The sequence below is a fragment of the Pimephales promelas genome, chromosome 4 (genome assembly GCF_988280905.1).
Source record: "Pimephales promelas chromosome 4, fPimPro1.hap1.1, whole genome shotgun sequence".
NCBI lineage: Eukaryota > Metazoa > Chordata > Actinopteri > Cypriniformes > Leuciscidae > Pimephales > Pimephales promelas.
This window is the reverse complement of record NC_142772.1, coordinates 39,526,106-39,551,125: the sequence shown is the minus strand read 5'-3', so window position 1 is coordinate 39,551,125 and position 25,020 is coordinate 39,526,106. Positions and strand designations below refer to the sequence as shown.

General features: G+C 36.7%; 1 protein-coding gene across 5 annotated transcripts in view; it reads left to right on the top strand.

The window, feature by feature from the left end:
* Positions 1-487: 487 nt before the first annotated feature.
* sgsm1a (small G protein signaling modulator 1a) overlaps positions 488-25,020 on the top strand; it is a 36,459-nt gene continuing 11,926 nt past the window's right edge. For 2 of the 5 annotated variants that reach the window (XM_089130496.1, XM_089130497.1), the window contains exons 1-11: positions 488-671; positions 789-832; positions 9,921-9,996; positions 19,760-19,922; positions 20,243-20,395; positions 20,516-20,583; positions 21,472-21,617; positions 22,759-22,896; positions 23,114-23,238; positions 23,638-23,705; positions 24,694-24,857. In XM_089130496.1, coding sequence (XP_088986622.1) covers positions 653-671; positions 789-832; positions 9,921-9,996; positions 19,760-19,922; positions 20,243-20,395; positions 20,516-20,583; positions 21,472-21,617; positions 22,759-22,896; positions 23,114-23,238; positions 23,638-23,705; positions 24,694-24,857 — 1,164 coding nt within the window. In that variant the 5' untranslated portion in view covers positions 488-652. Of the gene's footprint in view, positions 672-788; positions 833-9,920; positions 9,997-19,759; positions 19,923-20,242; positions 20,405-20,515; positions 20,584-21,471; positions 21,618-22,758; positions 22,897-23,113; positions 23,239-23,637; positions 23,706-24,693; positions 24,858-25,020 lie in introns of those variants that run through there. The other 3 variants (XM_039658576.2, XM_039658574.2, XM_089130498.1) reach the window with 3 other exon arrangements.

Genomic DNA, 25,020 nt, shown 5'->3' with positions numbered 1-25,020 from the left:
GAGAGAGAGAGAGAGAGAGAGAGAGAGAGAGAGCAGACTAATAGTAGAGAGCAGGATACACTTTCAATGGGGATTTAAATTGCAAACACTCCTTTTGTTTTTCCATCTTTTATGCAGTAGAGACTCATGTCAATAGCTTGCTGCTCTTGTTAATAATGTCACTATCAGATTGGAACCTCACTGTAAAAACTGATTTGGACTTACATTATATTGCTACAAATTCAGCATTTAATCTTTTTCGAGTTTACATTTATGGTGTTTTAGCCGTTTTTATCTGCCATTTATTCCTAGTTTGTTCCTCATCCCTTCTTCAAAACGATGCTCTTTGGAGACCTGTCTGTAAACCTGAAATCCTACTACTCTGATTGGCTAGAAATGTGTTGGTCAAGATGTGGTTGGATAGTTTGGATTTCTGTAGACACCTATTTTATAGTAACGCTTAAAACACCGATTCAACAAACTCACTCTAGGTTTATTATAAATATTTGATTCAACGAGTTCGTCATCTCCACCTCTATGAACATCTCTGGCAGGTCACGTGATCTCGCAGAGGCGCTCGCCGCCAGTCAGAGAGATTGAACAGCTTTGGCTTCATCCAGTCGAGTGTCGAGCGTCAGGGGAGTGAAGCGCGTGAGAGCTCAACACCAGAATCATGGCAACCGCAACAGCAGGTGAGAATATTCTGCTTTTCCTCCCCCCAAAACACTTGTAAACCATAACATCACACGTTTTACTGTACTTATTCACATTTAATAATTAATTTTCTACCATTCTTCTTTTCCGGCTAGAAGTCGAAAACCGCCAGAGATTGCTGCGAAACGTGAAGAAGGAGGTTAGTGATAGTAAAAACAAATAAAACCAAGTTAACATTAGGCTGAAACGCCCTTTAAAAATGTGACTCATATTTAAGACATGCCTGCAAAATGTGTGATAGTTAACCAAACACTGGAGCTGACCTTACATCTAAAAGAAACCTGCGAAAGCAAAATAAGCATATCTTTATTCGATTTAATTGTCTGGAGAGTTGTTAGCACTGTGCAAAAATCGGCTCTCCCCCAGTCTACAGTAGCCTATATAATTAATTATTTATTCGTTTTTAGCCTACATGTCTATTTTTTCATGAATATGCTACAGCTGTTTATCTTTCCTCCCCGTCAAGCACCTGTCAAACTTAATACCAGCTTTTATCATACTATGTATTTCTTTGCAAAGCATACTCATGGCTCTATTAATAAAATAGTAAGGATTAGTAGATTTGCACTAGTTATATTATACATCTTGTTTTAAAATAACACATTTCGTAATGACTTAATGTGCCTTTAATATACAGACATACGTTGTGTAACAAACCAGAAACATTCTATAAGCACTTTCTAATCTACATCCTCAGATTGACTGAAAAATAGCTGTTTACTCATAGATTATCTTCTTTTGGAAATGTAAAATTCAGCTATATCGCGGCATCTTTTTGATCGATTTGTGCTATTGATTTGAGGCCAGTCCTATCTCCTTTGCCTCCCCAAATTGTATTATCTCTTTGCCTTTCAGTTCTTTAGTTTGATTAATAGGTTCCAATAATCCTTTTGGGTTAAGCAAGGATGCATGTATGTAAGTCTATGTTTAAGCATTTGCTCATTGGATGAGGTTTTGTATAAATTTGGGTGTGAATTTGTAGATGATTTCCTAGTAGTTGCACATGCCCTGTATGGATTCTAATTTGATTTATGGTTCACTATTATGAGTTGTGATTACAGTCACTGGTGTACTTATCAGTCCTGTGTGGCAGCGACTCACTCTGTGATATATTTCTGTTTTTAAATGTAAAACTCTTAGCTTTGTGCCAAATGATAGATTATGGTCCATCCATGCACCAGCCTTGTTCTCATCATGTGATGCCCGATGTGAAATTATAGTGCAGTTATGAGGAAAAAGTTCCTGTTACAACTACAAGACAGCATTTGCTGTCAGTCTATCAAATATGAATTTTACATCCGTGGTGGCTTTTTTTGCAAAGGTTGGATATCTCAAACTTGAGGTTTTTGGCAGGCAGAGCCTGAAACAGCCAATCAAGAAGAGTGGAGGGAGGTGAACTCTCACCCTACGCCGTATGGGGCTCATAATGATAATGTATTCTTGATCCACCACGCTGTGTTTACGGCAAGCTTCCTGAAACCTGCCACTTCGAGAGTCGTTTGGCATTTGCAGTCCATGTTTACCCTTTTGCAGCTGTTGACTAAAATTACGGCTGGCCATTATTAAATTGCTGATATGATGAGCATAGGCAAAGCTACAAAAAGGCTCATTCTGTGTGTTGTCTTCTCTCTCTCTCTCTCTCTCTCTCGCTCTCTCTCTCACTCTCACACACACGCACACACACACCTGTGTTGACACAAGCAGAGGGTCATGCGCAGAAAGCCTTTCCACACTACCCAGCAGCCCACCATTTGTTTATCTTTCTCTCTCAGCTTCCTTTAACAAAGCTACAGTAGTTTAATCCAATGCTTATCAGTATCCTCAAAGAACCTCTTTATCCACCTTGAACTGAATGATAGCTTTTTTATACTTAATGTTTTTGCAAAGTTATTGAATGCTATGAAAGCTGGTATTGAAAAAAAAAATGTTGTTTTTAATAGAAACATCGTTATATTGGTCAATTAGACTTTAGCTATACAGTAGTGAAGACTAGATGGTGTGGCAAATCGTGAATTTTTATAGATCACTTGCAGACATAACATGATATCTGCATCTTTTTTTGCATTTCATGCACTGGTTTGAGGAATTCTGTGGAATGTATTTATTGTACAGATGGTAAATGTGTTCTACAGTGAAGTAAAGTAAAGATTTTGTATGGGATGAGCATTTCTAAGGCTTTCTCAATGTTCATGGCAGCACTGAAACCCTACATGTCAATATTGTTTTTCTGCTTGTGCTTGATTAGCATTTATTAAACAACAGATTGAATAGCCATATGGTCTGAGTCTAAATAATATTTCTTAAGTGATTCTAGAGATTTTAACAATTTCCAAGATTCAGCCTTAGTTTAATCATGTAACATGCCTAAAAACAGACAGTATCTTCAGAGATCAAATCATATACTGCATTTCCTCCTGGATATATAGGCTATTTCTATGAAAAACAATAAAATCAGCCATTTAATCTCAGTGAGCAGAGCCCAGTGTTTAAATATGTTGTTACAAAACAACTCTGCTAGAGGTTATTTCAGTGTGTGCTGCAAGAAACACTAAAACCCTCATGCCAAATATCAGCAAACCAAAAAAGCTTTAAGTGTCGAGCCACTGAGAATCATTATACCTAATAAATTTGTAAGTGATTAAACAAAAGCCGTATTATGCTGATGTGGTTGATATAATAACTATTTATAAATGCGCTGTATTTGGACTGGTTGTATTAAATCTTCCAGGTCTAGCATCTCTAAATTCCAACTCCAGTTAAATCAAACATTGGTTTACATATAGCCATGTGCAATGTTTTGATTCAGATTTATATATTCTATTAATTTACTGTTGTAATTGAAATTATTCAACCCCCATTGCAAATCAGGTTTATTGGCAAAATGTATAGACTTTCAGCTGTTTGCAAGATACAAATCAAACAAAGTAATTGAAACTGTATTGCAACTGTATATTATAATAAATTATATTATATAAGATGTTACCTTATCTTTAGACTCAGACTGCCCTATTTATTATGGTTTATATAATAATGCATAGTTGAAATGGGTATAAATGTTTTTTGATGGTGGATCATGCACAGTTGAAATGGCATAGAATTCAGGTCACCTGGTATCAAAACATGAACTTAAGGAGATGAAATGTTTCTTCCAGATCCTCACTGAGTCAGATGCCTGTAATGGTACCAGATCCACTGTACATTCATTGTTTTTAATCATTTCAGTATAATATATTATAAAAAATATCATTCAATACTCGTTGCCATTATTATGTGTTATTTTTTTTTCCTTTGTAATTAATTACAGTGGTTTATTTAAATGATAATATATATATATATATATATATATATATATTAAACATTATGTTATAATACATTATCATGATTATAGCAATATTAGTATTTATTACTATTTTTATTGTAATATGTACTACAACTACCATTGTCACGACCTATACGGTATCAGTTGCGTGGCTTCACTGCCATTCACAAATTCTCTCCCGTTGCCTAATGGGATAGTAAAGTGTCCATCGTATACACTTCAGTATCTCTCAAAAAAGTAGCAAGTCATCTGAGTAATTTTTGCCCACTGTTTTGAGGATTGTGAATTGGGACATACTACTCGTCTCACGTTTTTTGCCTTTATAGTATGGAAGTGGGCATATTCGGATGCAGCAAATGACTTGCTTTTTTCTTAAAACACTGGCGGCAATAAAGGAAAATTTCAGAGCAAAGCTCTGCACCTGATACAGATCATCAGCTCATTATGAGAGAGGTCTATTAACTGAGCTCAGTGTGTCAGATAAAAAAGGCATACAAGATGTTCAGTGCTGAGAATTGATCTGAGCCCATGAAATGAGCCCATTCAGGACCAAGATCGAAAACATTTCTTTTTGTTTACAGAAAAATGAAAGGAGGGAATTTTAGTAAGGGGCAATACCTGACTAACTGCTTTTTGGTAAATTAACCCACAAAGATAATGACTGGGTGAGTTGAATTTAGTTGTTGTTGAAGAAGAATTGAACCGCAGAGTGCAACAAGAGAAATGATACCAGCAAAGCTGCAAAGGAAATCGGGTTGCCTTGGACAACAACGGTCAATTATATGGTTTTGTGGTTATTATGCAAATGTATATTTGGCTGCAGTATGTCTCAAATGACTTATCAGAGCTGTGTAATAAGGGATTACAAGGGCATACAGTAGCTGTTTTTAGTGTAGCAGGTAAAGGAATAGATCAGTAGAGAATGTAATTTCATGTTTAGTGATGGAACCGTTCCATCAATAATCAGATCTAAAAGATGTTCATGTATCCTCTTGTATCAGTAAAGTAGTCCAATTTTAGACAGTGCTTCAAGATATGTGTGATTGGTCCTGCTGTGCATTAACACCATGCATGTATGTGTCATGGGAAATGTTTCTCCAAGAAACATGAAACCTATTACTGTAGAGCCATATTGGATAGTGGACTGATTTAGATCAACACCACCCACAGAGCATCTCTAATTGTGTGAAACTTCAACTCTATATTTTATATATACCATGCAAATGCTAACTTTTAATTGTGGATTTCTTTTTTAAAGCCCACTTTTGTGTCATTTCAATGTTTTGGTCTCTTTTCAGCATAACTAAATAATTAGCAGCTATAATGCATTTTGTTATGCACACAATTGATTTGCACACTTAATATGATTTAATAATACAGCATTTGGCATTTTTTTTTATTATATTTCATTGTTCCCAGGAGGTTGTGGTGTTACAGCATCTAGACCTAGATTGGACATTATAATAAATACGATATCAATAAAAAAGGAGGTTTGGGCTCTGGCACTGGGCAAGATCCTTTCCAGAGCGCTGGGAGTCTTTCTAGGTCAGGCTGAGGGTGAAAGTAGCCGTTTTTAGCATCAAGCACATGGGCATGTTCACACCAAAAACAATAACAATAAAGAGATAATTCTAAAAATCTTTATATAAAAATCGTGATGTAAAAGTCTACACAACAACTATAATAATAACGGCACAAAGAAAAAACGGTGTCTGGACTCCTTCAAGTCATCCTAGGTGTATATGACATTCTTCTTTCAGACGAATACAACCTTGCTGTTCCAAGCTTTATAATGGCTCTTTCTATTATGAAGTCGATAAAAGTGCACCTATCCATCATAAAGTACTTAATAAAGGCCTTCTGAAGTGAAGCGATGCGGTTGTGTAAGAAAAATATCCAATATTGACAAAACCGAAACGGGCATTTACTGCCATTAAATAAAGCTGGGAAGCACCCAGTGCATTTATTTTTTTTAAATAACTTAACTTGAACAAAGTATTTGTGGGCTAATTTTCATTTTTGGGTGGACTTTCACTTTTAATGGATGGCCTTCGGTTTTATAGACCGTGACAGCAGTAAATGTCAGAAAATGCTACCAAATGAGTAGTCCTGTGGATTTGTTGTCCATTGACAGTTTTGAAGTATGATTGGGACTACAATGTTCTTATGGAGTGGTGTAATAATCCACTCAACCTCTTAGCCTTTCAATTCACACATTCGCTCTCTCAAGGTGATGAAGCGTGGTAATAATATGTGGCAAATCATTTTTGTGCTGGTGGAATGAATAGTGGCAAATGCCATTCCTATTCATTGTTGGCTTTTGTTCATCGGGGTCTGCTCAGTTTAAGCAACAGTTTAATGTGGTGCCAACACATTTGGGAAGTAACTTGGCAACCCAAGCTGTGAGACTTTCCATACTATCTCCATGGAAACCTTTGTCATGCTGCTGAGACATCAGGGACAGCTGAGCTCCAAATAGACCCCGATTTCCCCCCCCCCCCACACACACACACACACAGCATGAGTTGTGACGGAGCCTCTACAATGCACACTGATTGATTGATAAGAGTTTAAACACCATTAGTAAACCTTTATTGATGGATTTATTTGCTCTTATCGCATCAGTGATCTTTGATTAAGCCTCGGCAATGCACTCACTGATGTATGAATGTTGTTGTTTTTTTTTGGTATCCTTAAAATATTATCTCTGAATAAATTATCAAAAGGCTCCAGAGAGTAGGGATGCTCCAAACAATAATTAATTTTCTTATACTGAACAGAAGTCCGAGAATCAGCCTAGTGACTCTAGTCAAGTACAAATCTGATATCAGAACATATTTTTTTCTAGATCAATTTAGGAAAATATATATATATATATATATATATATATATATATATATATATATATATATATATATATATATATTAAATGTAATTTATTCCTGTGATGGCAAAGCTGAATTTTCAACATCATTACTCGTCAGGGTCACATGATACTTCAGAAATGATTCTTAAATGCTAATTTGGTGATGAAAAAAAATTGATTTAATGGAAAAGAAAATGTGGAAAAGCTTAATGGTTTTTATGACTGACACAAACTATTTTGAATTACATTAGAGTCACAAGATCCATTAAAAAAGGTCAGTTTTGGTGCCCGTATCAGTCCGGGTATTGGATTTGTGTATCCCTGTAATGGAGAGCTAAACGTCTCATTCGTTTATCTGTGTATCAAGTCAGCCACAAAGGAAGAGCTTTCATGAACTTTTAACCTCCTGAAAGATGCACTGAAGGGTTCATCAACAAAACTGCCTGGCATGCTCTCCTCCAGCTCAACTTATTAGTCCAGTGAATTGTTTTTTCTCTCTCTCCTCTCCTTCTATAGTGTAGGGAGACTCCCAATTGGCTCTATTGGTTAAATATGTATGAAGCATGACCCTATACCATTCTTCCACCTCTTACACATTTTGTAGTATCATTCAGGTCAATAGCATGAAGCAATCACCACTGGCACTAAGGATGATGACAACTGAAATTTCTCTCTTAAATTGTCTTTCAGATGTTGCTTTACAGTATTTCGTGTCTTACAAGGGAGAGGAAAAACTATGGTCAGTGCACCGGACACAGATTTTAAAATGTCAAACCAGCCTTAAACTTTGGCAGCATCATAATCTTCTTGGTGTCACAACTTATGCCTGTTTCTAAAAATAACAGGCTTTTTTTCTGTGGTTGCGCTTCTGATACGCATCTGCACCTTTGTGAATCATACTGTCGTGATCTGTTGAGTGCAAGTCATTTGGTCTCTCAGCGAATGTGTTTCGTCTGCATCCTTTCTCCCTCTCTGGAGGTATGGATAGGTGTGATTCTATAGCGTGGAAGAGGAGAAACAGTTACCTCTGTGTCGAGCAAGTGGATGTAGAAAGTCTTTTTCAACAAGTAAAGCACTTTCAAAAATCGTAATCAGAATAGTCAACGTTAATCTCTTGTTTTGGCAGGTGGTTCGAGATTAAGTAGTTTGCTACACATACTTTTTTTTTTTTTATAGTTTGATCTGGGATTTTTAAATGCCAGATTTAGGGAAATAAAGAAGACCTTGACTCTTTCTCAGGGACGTGGGGTCACCCCAAATCAACAAGTTTTGGTTTGAAGAGCTTGTGTTGTCCTGCTGCATTAGTTATAGGGAAATGAAAGAGAAGGTCAGGGAGTAAATATCAGAATCGGAGTGCACCCACGGACTGAATGCTAAAGCAGGATGCTATGAGCACAGTAATGGGCTTTTGTCGCTCGTTTTAACGCTGTTAATGCTTTACCTTACAATATTAATTGATTCTGGGTCATCAGGTTTTAAGATTTCAAACTGCACATTATGAAATCAACATGAGGCAATAACTTTAGGTTATTGTTCTGATTTGCATACTTACAAGCTGAGTTACTAAATTTTAATAAGCGCAGCATGTGACAAACAAAATGTGATCGATTTTAATAAGGAAAAATTGGATCTCTTTTATATCTAGATTAGACTGCAATGCAAATTGCGACTTTTCTTTCATTCTCCGATTTTTGGGTTTTGAAAGAAGCCTCTAATAATACTCTGAAATATTATTACACTGTAAAATAACTGTTCTATTTTAATATATTTTAAAATGTAATTTATTCATGTAATGGCTAAGCTTAATTCAATATGCAAGGGATTTCAGTAGAAGCACCTGAGAAAAAGCTGAAATGTAACTGAGAAATCAATTGAAGTCTCCTGAGCTAAGAAAGGATATCCTTTGAGCAACACATTTTTCCTTTGAGCTTAAAATGTTACCACGTAAAGCCACCCTGGTTGTTAAAAACAATACAAAAAACAAGAAAACCTGAGGAGAATCTGGCATTTTGGCCCTTTTGACTCTTTCAAATGTTAACACTGAAAAGTGTTTTTACAACTGTGAGATGTGTATAAATATTTCATGAGGCAAATCTTGAGGCGAAACAGAAGGAAACTGAACCCCTTTCAAAATTACAAGTGTAAAACATTGCTTAACCCGGGGTTACTTTCACATCTCCTGCCCGCACTTTCATGTCATGTCCAATGTATCAACGGAAGAAACCCACAGCAGGAAATTTCCATTAGCCACTTCCTGAAGCCAATCAGCAAGTTAATTTCTTTCAGCCAGACCCTTCCATACTGGACAATGTTCAGAAAACATCTTCTACTGTAAAACCACCATCCACAGTCACAATGAGAAAGTGCTTTATACATAAATCACGCATGCCGACTCTCACTTTCTCCTCTTTATAGTCAGGGGAGATGAGTCATGCATTCTTCCTACTCACCACGTATGGACTCTCTCTTTCCTGTTATTTATTGCAGAGGGTTTTTTTTCTATCATTGAGCGTATGATGGCATTAATGAGGATACTTGTTAGAGAAAATCTATTCGGCTATGGAAGAAAATGTATGATAAATGTATTTGAAACAACAACGCTTATTGAAATTGCCTTAATTGAAAAAAAAAAAAAAGATTCATTTGCTTTTAAAAATCTGCTTGCTCCGGATTTGTAAAGTGAAATAAAATTACCTCCAAATTTTTTATAATGAAAATATGTGTGAAATGTTTTTAATTGAAATATTCACGATGTTAAATTTCAGCCCATAAAAATGCGAGCCCTAAAAATGCACTGCATTAAAATGCAAGCATGGTTAATGCAATGCATATTATTTTTAATTAGTGCCCTTCAACAAGCTTTTTTGTTTCAAATACATTTGTCATCATTATTTTACTTCCATATAAGACATCGTTTGACAGATTCACAAATAATGGGAACATCCACGATGTGTTAAATAAATAAGCTGTACAATAATTCATCATGCTGTGTCCATTCAGCTGACTCAATCAGCCTCTGCTGTGTCTTCATGTCCAACACAGGTCAAGCAGATCATGGAGGAAGCAGTCACAAGGAAGTTTGTTCATGAAGACAGCAGCCATATTGTCTCATTCTGTGGTAAGTCAAAGATCATTGAACCATTTCCCTCCAATTCCCTACTCATGTATTTGTGTATTTAAAAGCAAGTTTTTTTGCTCATAGTTTGAATTTTCATTTTACAAACAGCACCATCTACACTACAAGACTACCTGGTGCAAATATTCTCGTTTAGAAAGTTTATATCCAGGTGTCTCACAGCATCCAAAACTCCCATTATAATCAATGACGTTGTCTACTACACTACACAATGAATCTTTTATTTGCATTGTGTTTTTAAGTTATGATGGAAGCATTCGTGAGAGTGCAGAAATCAAGTTGCAATGACGAGATCACTGTATTCATGTGCTCAACAGACTGTCCGTCATCAGCTCCAATGCTTGTCACTGATTTCATGCAACAGCAGTTGATCTAGATTCTAAATACTAAATATTGTGCTACAATCAAGCTAATTTTGACAGCTGTAATAGTAAAAACTTGGTAAAAGATTTCAAGAGTTCCACATGTAATACTTATTTCATAATCATATGCAAAGATATTAGCCAATCATACCAGTGGGCGTTTACATTCTCACAGCAGACACGTCTAACACAGCATTCAAATCAGAAGACTCAAATCAGGGTAGACAATGGCCTTTTATGTCTAAATTATGACCACTTTTCATGAACAAATCATGCTAATACCTCTATGTATAAGCAGTGTTGGAAAAGTTCACTTTCTACATGAACTAGTTCAAAGTTCAGTTCACACATTTTAAAATGAACTAGTTCAGTTCATAGTTCATACTTCAAAAAATTAACTAGTTCATAGTTCTTCGCTTCCATATGTTCCGAGCTTCTTTTTTTTTGTTAATTATTGTCACAGCTCATCAGGGGCGAAAATTTCATCAAAATGTTGGGGGGGACAATAAACATACCAATTCTCAAGAGCAAATTTTGAAGGGGACACCAATAATACAGGCAAAAAAATACAGAGGAAAGCCTTACTACTATTATTAGTGTAGCATGGAGACCATTTCATTATACTTCTTAAAATTTCTTTCTGGTTTAAGCCAGCGGCGAATCTGTTTACATACTCTCCTCACGCAGCGCAGCGATTTCATTTCATTCATTGACTAATTCTTTAAATATATTAAATGATATAAACCAACTAAATCACAGTGAAAGCATTAGAATCTAAATGCACAGCGCACCCGGACTTTCTCATCAGTGTATGGCCAGCAATATCGTAATGTTTAATGACATGAAGATAGTGTCTGTTATTATTGTACTGTACAATTAAATATAATCGTTGCTGAGTCTGCGGTCTGAAAACTTTACCTCAGAGCATCCGTTAACTGAATGAATTGAGAATCTCAGCTGAAAAATCCAATAACACCAGCAATTGTCATTCAAGCAGCTGATTTCTGTAAATGAATGCAAAAGTAAATGTATATTGCAGCATAGGGCGAAGTCAGGATCCGTCAGCACCGATTTGAGACAAAAATAATTTAAATTGTATATAAAACTATGTAAATGGCGCTCTGTGGCGCAGCAAGGTTTTGAACACGGTCCTGAGCCGTTGCTGGGCGCCGCGGACAGACGAACGCTACGCTTCTCGTCCGGTGTGCGACCTACTTTACTGGAGTTCCACAACTATTCAAACACTATGTTTTTCTCTCCCGCCTCCGGAATGTGTGTGTCTGAGGTAAAAGGGACGGAGGCGGTGGACCAACGCACTGTGAGGCAAGGGAGGGGGGTCTCAAAATGTTTAGAACGCTTTTTTCGTAATTGCCCCGTTTGCATTTGTGTTATTTTATTTCTTAATTATTTTAAGAATATATCATTACATTATTTACAATACACATATTTTAATGGGTTTTTTTGGGGGGACAACCCTCAGATAGGGGGGGTCCTGACCCCCCCGACCCCCCCGCGATTTCCGCCTATGCAGCTCATATACAACCACAGACAACAATTATTTTATCGACGGGCAAAGTTTGCACAGAAATGTAAGATTTTTCCCATCCTCACTGACCTCATCATAAAACCCGTTTAAATGATCATACGACACCTCCTCGCTCGCTGCTTTGTCGACGGCGGCCTCGATGCGACACTGGTGGCTGGTGTTGCCAGTTTGGGTGCTTTTTTGCAACATATCAAGGCCTGTTTACGGTTAGCCGGGTTTTCGCCTGGAAAGCTCTATAGAAATCTGGCACCCTATTGTACGGAGTTAAGCTGAGAGAGCGTGCGTTCAAAGACACCAGAATGAATAACACAGTAACGTTCATCGGGCAGTAATAAAACAGTACGTTCAGTTCACGTTCGCCCAAAATATGAATGCGTTCAAGCACAACACTGTGTATAAGTGATAACAAAATGCAGTTCATGACCACTTTAAAGAGATGTAATTTCAGTTGTGTTTCAGTACTTGGGCAGCATGATGGTTTGGCTAATTCCCAGGTAGAACATTTGACATTTAACTGGCCTTGGAAAGTGCATTAATGTCAGAATGGGAGTAAAAGGAGAAGAGTCATGTTTGAGTGTAGATTAACATAGAGTGATCATTTCAACATGTATAGACCAGTAAGTGAATGTGTGATTGAGCATGCTGCAGTAAGTGCTACCCACTGTTTGTGAGCAGTAAATCTGTCCACATAATAAAGTTATCACTCTTCCGCACACACTGACACACACCTTCTCCGTTGTTGCTGTGCAAATTCACATCAAGGTACCATGACATGATGTTTAATGATCGAGCGGTGCGTAAACAGAATAAATGAGTAGTCATTAATAATACAGTTTCTGGTCATATTCACCTTGTTGGGTGAAGGCTTTATTGTCCTGTCCAGCTTTATTCACATTTGCATTTGACATTTTCTAAACGGCTTGTATTTCTCATGGTCACAAGCAGGGCACAAGCCACTGCCTTTTTGTCCTCAAGGGTCGAGGTTAGTGTTGGGCGATATGCTCCATACTCATATCGAATAGAATATTAATATCGAGTAAAATCGAGAAGAATGTTTCTTTCTTGTTAAATGTTAAAAAAGATTTATTTTAAAGTTGTCAGTTTGAAGCTGCATTTGACCTTCATCGATGTTTAAAGCTACACTGTGTGATTTTTACCCCCATCTAGTGGTGAAAAGGTATATGACCATCCAGTGAATATTAGTTTCTGTTCCTCTCAATTCCGATTTCATTTTAACTCCTACGGTGGCCAATGTAGTCCAAGATTAACATGGCTTCCAGTTCGACCTCGTCCATGAGTGTTAACTCAAACGTAAACGTGAAAGGCGAAGCTTGAATTAACGGGTATGTCCCTTTTTGGCTAATGTACATTCAAGATGGAGGGGGAACATGGCGACCGACTTTAGAACCCCTTACCCGTATGTATTTACACTCACGAGAATACTTTATTACTTGAACGAAGTAAATATACATTAATGAGCACATGTATTTTTGAAAGAACTAAGTGTTTTTAGCTAAGAATAAACTAAAAGAGTTACACAGTGTAGCTTTAATTATTGTGCTGTGTTCGGACCTAAAGACTGTTAGGCCTATATAATAATACCGTAATATTGTTATTAATAATGATCATTTTTAATTGTATTGTTATTCGTGTCATTAAAATGTTTTGTTAATGTGATATGGAAACAAAACCAAAAGTTCGCTGACGAACAACGATGTCGTGCTGAGTTGTACTTCCATTTCTCGCTCTCACCAGGCATCGAGTGAATCCGATCTCTCCCGTAATTCTAGCACGTCAACAATTATTCTACATTTTAGTAATCTGTGAATTGTTTTGTTGGTAGTGTGTTAATCCTTTTCTGCAGATTATTGAACTTGAATTGACTAGCAGAGTGACCAGTGCTGGACCATTAATATTAATTGTCCTGTATTAATCGTCCAATTGCCCACGCTGAACTCAGCAGACTGTTCAAAATACTGAAGTGAAATAATCACACACTGCTTAGATGTCTATTAGGCTTGATGCAGATTAAACAATTAGTGAATGGTACACAAACAAGTCTCTATACAGTAAAGTTCACCCAATCTGGAAGCTTATGCCATTTATTTTCTGCTGTTTACAAGAAAATCCAACACAGTCTCATGAAGATGCGTATCTATACCACGAGTGTCATTTCTCGTGGCATTTATACGGCAAAAATGTTTTTTTCGTGTATATGGTACGCACTAAAAAACCCTGGGTTAGGTTTAGGGGGGAGGGGGTGGGGAGTTTGTGCGTATTATATGCAAAAAAGTGCGTATCATATGTACGCGAAAATCGCGTGCCATATACACGCAAAAACTGTTTTTGGCGTATAAATGCCACGAGAAATGACATTCGTGCCATAGATACGAACTTTCATGAGATCGGGTTGGAAAATCAGTCTGTTTTTAAGATTTACATATTTCAATTGTGTGACATGTTTAACACATCTTAATGTTTAAATGGTGTTTATCATAAGATTATCTAGAATTAAGTGTAGACTGTAAAAATGTGCAGTCCTTTATTATTATATTTGTAGCAGGAAATAACAAGTAGTTGCTTCCTTGTAACCCTCAAGTATTTAGAAAAGAATTGTGGAGGACTAGTGTGTATGTGTACAGTTATAATGTGTGGTAATTAGTGCCCTTTTTCTTTGTTTGGGCCTCTGCTCTTAAAAATGTCTGAGCACTACCCTGCTGACAGCAATATTACCTTGTGTGGAATTGAATCAGCACAACTCTGTGAGGGGTCAAATGCTGTTGGCTGGTTAGAAGTGTTTGTAAATTAGACTGTTTTTCTCTCTCTCTGCATCCAAGCAATTACTGTTCTCAAAAGTGTTTTGTTGGGGTAGAAATACAACAAAACCTTGCAGTGAAAGCTCACAGAAACGGCTTGTGGAGGCCCTTTTTTTTAACCACAATGGGATGTTTCTGAATAACACCAATCAAAGTAGCTTGAAAATGCCTTTTGATAAATGGCCTTGTTAACTCGTTTTATTACGTGCATGTAGCGGCAGTGGGATTCAGTAGATGATTATAGGGCACGTGCGCATTGCTGGTTTCAGCCGGTTGTTCCTGCAATTCACTGAGTTCTGATTCATCGTGATTTTTTTCTGTCTCCATCTCAAGTCCACTCAACTGTCTCCTGCCACTTCATTGAACCTCTGCTGCTTGAAATACTAGAGGTCATTGAAGAGACAAGTATAGGAAAACATCCCAAATTAGATCTTTTTAATCTTACAACAGCAATGAGGTTAAATTGATAGCTCTTTCCTGACTCAAATACTCAAGCATTTTCACGTGTATCATCCAGATGAGGTCTCCACAACGTCTCAGACTGTGCCCAGATGTGCCAAGGTACCAGTGTATGCAAGATTTCAATATAAACTCAAACATTTCTCATAAAATTCCTTAAAAAAAAAAAAAAAAAGAAATCTGTTGGTGGATCAACAACTGTCTAATTTGTGTCTTTTTATTTCTTCTAAGGAATTTGAGACAGAATTGATAAAGGAATAGTTGACAAAAAAAAGGAACAATTCTGTAATTTGACATTTTGGATTTTGTCCATACCATGAAAGTTTATATGGTGGTCCAATGTTGTTTGAGTCCTATTGACTTTCATTGTATAGACAGTGAAATATATATATATATATATATATATATATATATATATTCAGTCCCTCCAGGATTTCACGATTTTTTTTTGTGATTTTTGCGATCAAATTGACTGATTTTGTGGTGGTAATTTCCAAAAATTTGTGAAAAAATTTGCGATTTATATTTAACATTTACCATACTAGTATTCAGTCCTTCCAGAAAAACGTGGAGTTTTTTTTGTGATTGTTGTGGGCAAAAATTGATTGATTATGCGGCCCCATAAAAATGCAATGGAATATGCGGTATATTTATGCAATTTTATGCGATGAAATTGCAGGAATTTGCAAAAATTGAGGGAACTTGCAAAAATTGCGGTTTGATGAAAAAGAGAAAAAAAGTGATTCCCCCAACATCCTGTTAATGTAAGAGTCATTTCTTATTACTTCCTTTGATAAACAAGCATACTACATCATGGAAAGTGCTGGGAATATTTAATTTCTGATCTTGTTTTATTTCAGACTGTAAGAGTGTAAATAAGGTGTGGCCCCTTTAAGAGCTGCGTGCTCTCTGCAGTGTTATATGTGCGCCTCGAACACCCCATATGTGGGGGTAATTTCTGATTGATAATACTTCTTTTATCTTATGTTGTTTATTAAGTAACGATGTGACAGTAGAACGTGCGACAGACAGAATACGAGTTTACGAGATTTGTGAGATGTCAATCGCCTCCGTGAGTCTGTCTGGCGTCGCGTAATTGCGTCACTTCATAACGTTCCCATGGAAACAGGGGGAAATGGCTGCTCTTGTGTGAAGCAAACGCAACATTTTTCAACTTTCTGCTAAGATACATGTGACTTTTTTGCAACGAAAATGCGAGGATTATGAAATTATGCAAACCCCGCATATTTTGCATGGAAATCGGCAATTTATGCGGCGAAACTGCGGCGTATTTGAAAAAATGCGGCCCTGCATAAATATGCGGACTTTGGCTGATTTTGCATTGAATTCAGCGATCGCATAATCGCGTTTTTCTGGAGGGACTGATATATATATATATATATATAAATGTATTCTTTGCAGTAGATGGCTTAGCAACAACATGAGGATGATTAAATTATGAAAAAATCTTCATTAACTCCACTAACTGTCCTGGTTTAAAAAAGGGCTTTCCTCTGGGCACTTGAGCAGAATCATAAAAAAAATCTGTAATACTTGAAGAGAAAGGAAAGAATGTCTAATCATTATGCCTTAATGGATGAATTCCATTACAAGTGTGCTAGTACTGTAATGATGTAATATTGCTGCTTCTTCTAGTGTGCTACTGGCAGATAATAGGAGAATGGAGGGTAGCCAGATTTTGCTGGCTGCCCATGGGGGAGTAATTAGCTATCATGATTATAGTGATGTTTACACACTACAGATGGGAATGTCAACATGTTTCATCCACCTATTTCTACAGTATGTGTATTTTGGGATATACAGTAGCATAAAAGCACTGAATGGAAACGGCAAAATGCGCATAAAAAATGTATGTACTCAATTGAGTCGGATAAAATTTTTATCTGATAAGAAAACATGCGCATAAACTAAGATGGAAACACATTTACCGAATACGCATCAAAGTCATGTGACTTTGTGATGGGGCGGCATAACTGGACTATATACCGTTTTGGTTGTTCTTACACGACTGTGTTCCCAAACGTCTGTCTCCGAAAGCTAGATAACTGCGTAAAGTAATTTATTATATATAATGATTCTTCTTCTACTTCATTTTTCTTAGTGATATGTAGTACCAATTTATCAGGAAGTGAGACAATGAAATATACTCTTCGACTCACTGGATGGAAACGGTGCTTTATTCACAAATGTGTTATGCAATTTTTACATTTTGCGCATAAGTTAAATTCGTGGAAACATGGGTGGAACTTTGGGTGGAAACATGGCATTTCTCATCATCACAGATATAGGATACAATTATCAAACGTTTACACTGATTCTGTAAGACATCTCTTAATTTTATCTCTAATCTACGTGTGGCTTTAAAAGCATGCTCTTTGTCACTCAGATGCTTTTATATCATTATGTTGCAGTGTAAATTGCTGGTCAGTGTGAGTGGAGGGGATCATATATATCCAGGTTTCACTCCGTTCACACTGTGACGGTGTGATTAGAAACCATTAGCACAGGCGGTATGATTACATTTTTAATGAGCGTTTGAGATCAGGGTCGGGGTGACTGCCTGCTTCCTGTGCCATTTCCTATGACATAGAATGAGTTGTGCTGCTTTATTGGTGCTTGAATATTGCTTGAACTTATTTGACTGGAAATAATTCTCTCTCTCTCTCTTTTACAGTATGACTGTATTTTTTTGTATCAAGTAGATGCAGCTCTGGTGAGCATAAGACTCAAAAACTTAAAAAAAAAAAAAATCTTACCAACCCCAAAATTTGAATGATTCGTTTTTTAGAATGATTTTCAGTGATTTATTTTACATTTTAGTTTCTTTCCCTACTCAAACCTATTGTATTGTGTCTTTAATTGATCTTTTTGTCCTTTTTGGTAAATTAAGGAATCTAAACAACTTCTTTTACTAGAAGCAGACATAGTTCTGAATGGCATGATGGGAAGTAAAAGCTATTGTGATTCAACTAAAGATCCTGTCATTACATAGTGTGGGTCTGTAGCTGATTATGAGACCTTTGAACCTGTTTGATGGTCCGTGCATCCACTGCTCATTCATTGTCATCTCTCATTGGCATGAATCCATTTAGCTGGTCAAAGAGAAGCGATGAATTCAGCATCAGATGAAAGCAGCTACTGTGTTTGTATCGATGTGCATCCTTCTGAATTGCTAAGAGATCTTTAGACCTGTTTTTATCATGTTTACCTCTCATGCATTTCAGTCTGCCACATCAGACACTAGGAGACTAATTCTGGGCAAGAGGACGAGATAAACAAGTGGCACTCTGTTTGCAGACAGAAGGAGATTGTAGAGATTATAAACAGAGGAGAGTCATAAAGTGCTGTAGTCTGATGAGTAAAACTAAATATCAAGACTATCACGGAGTACAAAAAGTGACACATTGGAGACAAGAAAAGACAGGATGAGGAAAGAGGCAGAGAGATAAAACAGCTGATGTTGTTTCTGAGCCATGCCCAGTTCTCACTGAGGGTTACCATGGCTACACAGGCTTTCCCCCGACCCCATCCGAGCAGATCCACAAGATTAGTCCTGAGAGAGCCTCCGTATCAGCTCTGCAGGCACTGCCACGTAGTGCAGTGTGTCTCGTCTGTGCATCTCGGTCCACATATTTGTAATTTGTAACTGTCTCGGTGTTTTAGTTTTGATTACATATTCACATTTTCATCTTTTCACAAACTATAACAAAACCTTCTGTTTTTCCTGTTTTGATTGGTCAGAATCATTCTGTGGTATAGCTTTTCATACATGAAATAATTACTTGATATTTTATATCTTTTTATGTATTTATTTGGAAGTAGGCGTATAAGAGCTATAATATAGTCATTTTTTATCGCAAAATAAACCTGTTTAGTTTCCTACAGAATCCCTCCATTTTGCATCTGGGTCTCAGGGATTGTTTTGCAAAGACTGTACATTATCGTTTACTAAATACAGTATGTTCACTACCATTCAGAAATTTGGGGTTGATAACATTTTTTTTTTTAAAGTAGTCTCATGTACTCACAAAAGCTGCACTTATTTTATAAAAATGCTGTCATCTTTTGAAAAATTACAAATTATTATTATTTTTTTTAATTTAATATATTTTTAAATGTAATTTATTCCTGTGATGTCAAAGCTGATCCTTCAGAAATCATTCTAATATGCTGATTTAGTGCTCAAGACGCATTTCTTCTTATCATCAATGTTGAATAAAATACTTCCTAATATCTTTGTTGAAACTGTGCAACGTTTTTAGGATTTGTTTGAAATAGTGAATATTTTTATAATGTTACAAAAGATTACTGTCACTTTTGATAAATTTAATGCGTCCTTGCGGAATAAAAGGATCCATTTCTCTCAGAATTTTTTTTTTTTTGAAAGAGTACACAAAAGAAATATTATTTTCTTGTTGCTCAGATAAGCAAAAAGCCTTTCATGGATTGGGGTAACATACTATTTCTTCTTCATGGAAAATGGTCCATTAATGTGCTATTGTCCATTTTCTCTCTCTGTGCGTGTGTGTGTTTGTGTGTAGCTGCTGTTGAAGCCTGTGTGCTTCATGGGTTGAAGCGGAGAGCTGCCGGTTTCCTAAGAAGCAACAAAATAGCTGCGCTCTTCACCAAAGTGGGCAAAAGCTTCCCTCCAGCTGAAGAGCTGTGCAGAAAAGCCCAGGAGCTGGAGATGGTCTTTGAGAGCAAGTGAGACCAGACTTTGATATCCTCCAATACAACACAAAACTGAGACTTTCTGAAAATATATACAACACGTATGTTGTGTTAGGAACCTAAACACCTGCAATGTATTTGCTTTCTTACGCATGTTTTTAGATTTCTGCATCGCATAGATATAACCAACATATGTCCACTACAGGCAAAGTACCAGTAAATATCATTCCTGAAAAGAGGATAGGATATGCTATAGTTACCACCTTGTTACCTAGCAGCTCCTTTCATAGCAGAAGTGTCTACATAGAATTTGATTTTGACTTTTGCTGACTTTGACTTTTTTTTTTCTTCAGGCGAAGTCAGTCTCTCTCATACAGCGAGAGCACCCGTAAGATGTCCAAGGTCCCAAACTTCTCACCTCAGGCCGTCAGACACGTGTGGATCCACACCGCGCTCATTGAGAAAGTACTGGACAAGATCGTGCTGTACCTGGTGGAAAACAGCAGGTGAGAGAGGTGGGATAGAGATATTAAGAGAAACCAAGCTTGACCAGTTTTCTTTCAGGTACAATCAAATTTGCCACATTGCATTATGTTAAATTAAAGTTGCTTTTAATGTTGTTTCAGTAAGTTTTATGAGAAAGAGGCTATCCTAATGGACCCGGTGGATGGCCCTATCCTCGCCTCTTTGTTAGGTAGACCTGCTTTTTAAATCTTTCTTATTCTTAAAGTGCCCATATTATGCTATTTTGGAGGTCTACTACAATAGGTTTACATGCTTCCAAGATAAAAAAAACTCTAATTCTCTCATAATATACATTGCAGCATCACCTCTTTTCTCACAGTGTCAGAAACCATTCGATAATGTATTCTGTCTCTCTAAACTCCTCCTTTCCAAGAGCTAACTCTCTAACAGCCAAAAAAGACCACATGCTGGCACGGCAGTATACAAATTTGTTACAAACCTACATAGGTTCATGCAGAAAGTAAGACTGGAATTACTGATGACTCGTTTCAGCAGTTCAGAATATGATCTTTCTTTTGGGAGACAATAACTCAATTTAGCATGCACATTGATCTTTGAAACTACAGTACTTTAACATTCACAAACAGCAATATTACACAAAAAATGTAAGATCAGAAAAGCATAATAGAGGCACTTTAAGGCCACTGGTCATTTGGTGACATAATGTCATTTACTCTGTTTTAAATCCTAGTGAGGTCAGTAAACGGCTCATTTTTTTTTACAAGCTCAATGGAAAAGCTAAATCCAAGAAGCTGGTGGATGAGAGAAATATTTCATACTGAAAAGTATAGTTTTAAAAAGCTGATTTGAATGTTTTATCCACTAGTTCAGTTTATTATTTTACCCAATATTTGTTTGAGCCACATCATTTATGCTTATATGAGTATCAGGCCATTAGCTTAGCAACAGTATAACATTGAATTCTATTGAAGTCAGTTTTGAGTTTCCCATGCAGTGTTTTCACTAGGTTTTGGAACAGAGATATTTTGTCTTTTTCTCTCCTTTATGTTGTTGGCATTGTGCAGATAATCTGTTTTCAACTTTGTTTCTTCTTTAGTGGGCCCCTGTGCATTAGAGTACACAAAAATGAAGACAGCAGATCATTTCTGGACGGATCCTTCAGCTGATGAGTTGGTGCAAAGGCATCGTATTCACAGTGGCCACTGTCGACAAGACTCGCCTACAAAGAGACCTGCCCTCTGTGTGAGTAACCTGTGACTAAATGAGTTCTTAAAAAAGGGTCAAGAATTAAAGTTAATCTTATAACTTATGCAAATTTTGATATTTTCTGTCTGTTTGCACTTTTAAAATAAAGGGTTAGTTTACCCAAAAATTACATTTCTGTCATTAAGAACTCACCCTCATGTAAGGTCTCCATAAGACCTTCGCTCATTTCCGAAACACAAATTGAGATATTTTTGATGAAATCTGAGAGCTTCTAGATGGAAGATGGAACAAGATGGAAGTGCCGTTCAGGCCAATTAAAATTTACTTCACGTTTCAAACCGTGCCTCTGGAAAATGTCAGGAGTCAAGAGCAGTTTATAGTCAGTCAATTGCATGTCACATTAAAGTCATAATACATAGTGACAACCAATAAGCCTTGTTTTTCAGTATCATTCTACAGTGCTTTCGACACTGTGTATGTTGGTTAGCAGTTTTGAATGCTTAAGGATGCTGGACTCGTACGATCAATTGTCTAAGCTGTTTTTTTATGATAAAGCAAAATAAAACACACAATCTCAACATTTCAGATCAAGCCAGTTTATTTTGTGGATTTCCTCGTGCGATTTTGTTTTATTTTCTTTCTTTTTTTTAGCCTTTGAAATCAGTGCGGTTCCTTCATCAAAGACCTGTGAGGAGGGTTGTGTTCCATAAGAGTCATGCTGTGGTGTATTTGAGTGTGACTGCGGTTTCTGAGGAGAATATAAACCTCTGCTCAAGAGACGTGCTTCACATCATTACCCAGCTCCATTACCAAGCCATCCGTCAGATTCCTGACTGATCACCCTCTCTGGCCATAGCCAACACCCACACAACAGCAGGGCACACAGTGCTTGTTTTTCGTCTCCGATAGATCTGAGTACATTTACACTTTAGGCTTGTTTTCCGATGTATAACAAATAACTGCTAGAGAGCTGTAAAAGCCCTTTTTTTGCTGCGGGGTGGCTTTTTGATATATGGAAGAGGAGACGTAAGTGTTCATCTAATGACTTGCCTGCGGGCAAACATTTTTCCACCTTGAACGGATAGATGTAGAGGCATAATATTAGGAAAACAAGATGAATAGTTACTATAACGCTTTGTGTGCTAGGTTGCTGATGTAACATTTTGCGTGTTTTCAGATTCAGAAAAGGCACTCCAGTAGTAGTATGGATGAGAGGCCATCTCCCTCCCCCTCTGCCAGAGACTACGTAGAGTCTCTTCATCAGAATTCCAGAGCGACCCTCCTGTTCGGCAAGAACAACGTACTGGTGCAGCCGGTAAATGCATGACAGAGCTACAGTATGGTTTATCACAGATCTTTATTGGGGTTCTTTCTGCATTTTGCATATTTTATCTAAACATTAAACTACTTTTTTATCGTGATTTAAATAGATAACAAATAAAATGTGCAAAAAAACAAAACTATTCGCCAAAACCAGTATGAGCAGAATTTATTATTGATTTAAAGGTTGGCTTCTGTTGTGGTAATTTCAGAGGGATGATATGGAAGCAATCCCAGGATACCTCTCTCTGCACCAGACGGCTTACTGCATGACTCTGAAATGGACGCCAAATCAGCTAATGAACGGCTCCATGGGGGATCTCGACTATGAGAAGAGGTGGGACTCTGTTCAGTTTATAAGATAAACAGAATAAGCCTTTCTTTAAAAGGGAAAAAAGGTTGGTTCATATTTTATTATAAAGATGCCTAAACCAATGACAAAATGGTTGAATTTTGAATTATATATGTAGTATTTTAAGTTATCTCTTTGAATTGGAGTTATCACAGAATATGATATTATGTAATGTTACAGGATTGTTCATTTCCCCATTTTGAATCGCTGTTTCAAATCTTCCTAAATTTCAAATGAGAATTGGTTATAAATGTGGTGGCAACAAAAGAGAAGCTTTAAGGTCTGAAAATATGTATTTAAACTGCACCATTTCTATTCCTTATTGGTGTATATTATTCAGTTATGTTGGTCGTAAGCCACTTATTCTAAACCTTTTTCCTGCAGTGTTTACTGGGACTACGCCATGACAATCCGCCTGGAGGAGATTGTGTACTTGCACTGTCATCAGCAGGGTAGGTGACATTGTGCCAGTTTGAGAAACAGTCAACTGGAACCCAAATGATAAACATCCTGATATTTCTTATTTGTCCATGATTTTTACAGATCAGTATAAATAAGTCTTATAAAATGACCTTAATGTAAGTAGTAAATTCTACAGAGTTGCTTAAGGTTAAAAGCATATCTAACATTAACATTAATCAGTATCCGTCTATTTTGATGAAGTAAATCCACTTGGGTATACTCAAATGTTCAGCCAATATCCTCAATTCTACTTGCACTTTTCATATTCATCCATGCACAAGATCAGTGAACCGAATAGAGAGAGCAGAATCAATCAGAAGAACATAATTGCTTCTAGAGAGAGATGAGAATTTAAAGTGAGGCTGTATGATTGTAAAAGCAATGTAATTCTGCTAATAATGCCAATGAATAATTTCTTATTGTACAAGCTGTAGGTCATGGCTTCAATATTAAGAATATCAAAACGGTTTAGATCTTGGCTAACTCTGTACTTATCAAAATATTTCCTCTTTTAACTGTATACAGTTAATTTATTTCAGTAATTCAACTTAAAAGGTAAAACTAATGTTTTATATTGACTCATTCCATGCAAAGCGAGATATTTCAAGCCTTTATTTGTTATAATTTTGATTGATTATGGTTTACAGATTATGAAAACCTTTTCACGATATTCTAATTTTGAATTTGGGGTTAACATAAACTGTAAGCCATTATCATCAAAATTATAACAAATAAAGGCTTGAAATATCTCACTTTACATGATATAATGGTTTCACCTTTTAGTTGAATTACTGAAAGAAATTAACTTTTGCACGATATTTTAATTTTTAGAGTTTCACCTGTATGTACAAAACATTAAGTATTTAACCTAGTACGGTAATATGTAATGGCAAGAAACTCATTTAATAGTCATTTAACATATATGGACCGCATTATTTAATGATAATAATTTCATTATGTATGTATTTTTGTCTGCAGTGGACTGTGGTGGAACAGTGGTTCTGGTCAGTCAGGATGGGATTCAAAGGCCTCCGATTCGTTTTCCCCGTGGTGGTCACCTACTTCAGTTCCTTTCCTGTCTGGAAAATGGTCTCCTGCCTCACGGCCAGTTAGACCCACCACTTTGGTCCCAGAGAGGAAAGGTAAGAAATTGATCTGTACAATATGCAATGTTAGTATAGACTAGGGGTATCCAATCCTACTCATGGAGGTAGTATTTTATTTTGATGCACATAGTTGTACATTAGCAGGAATGTAGCACAATATGGATGTGAAAGCAGTTATAATTAGCCTATGTGACAATAA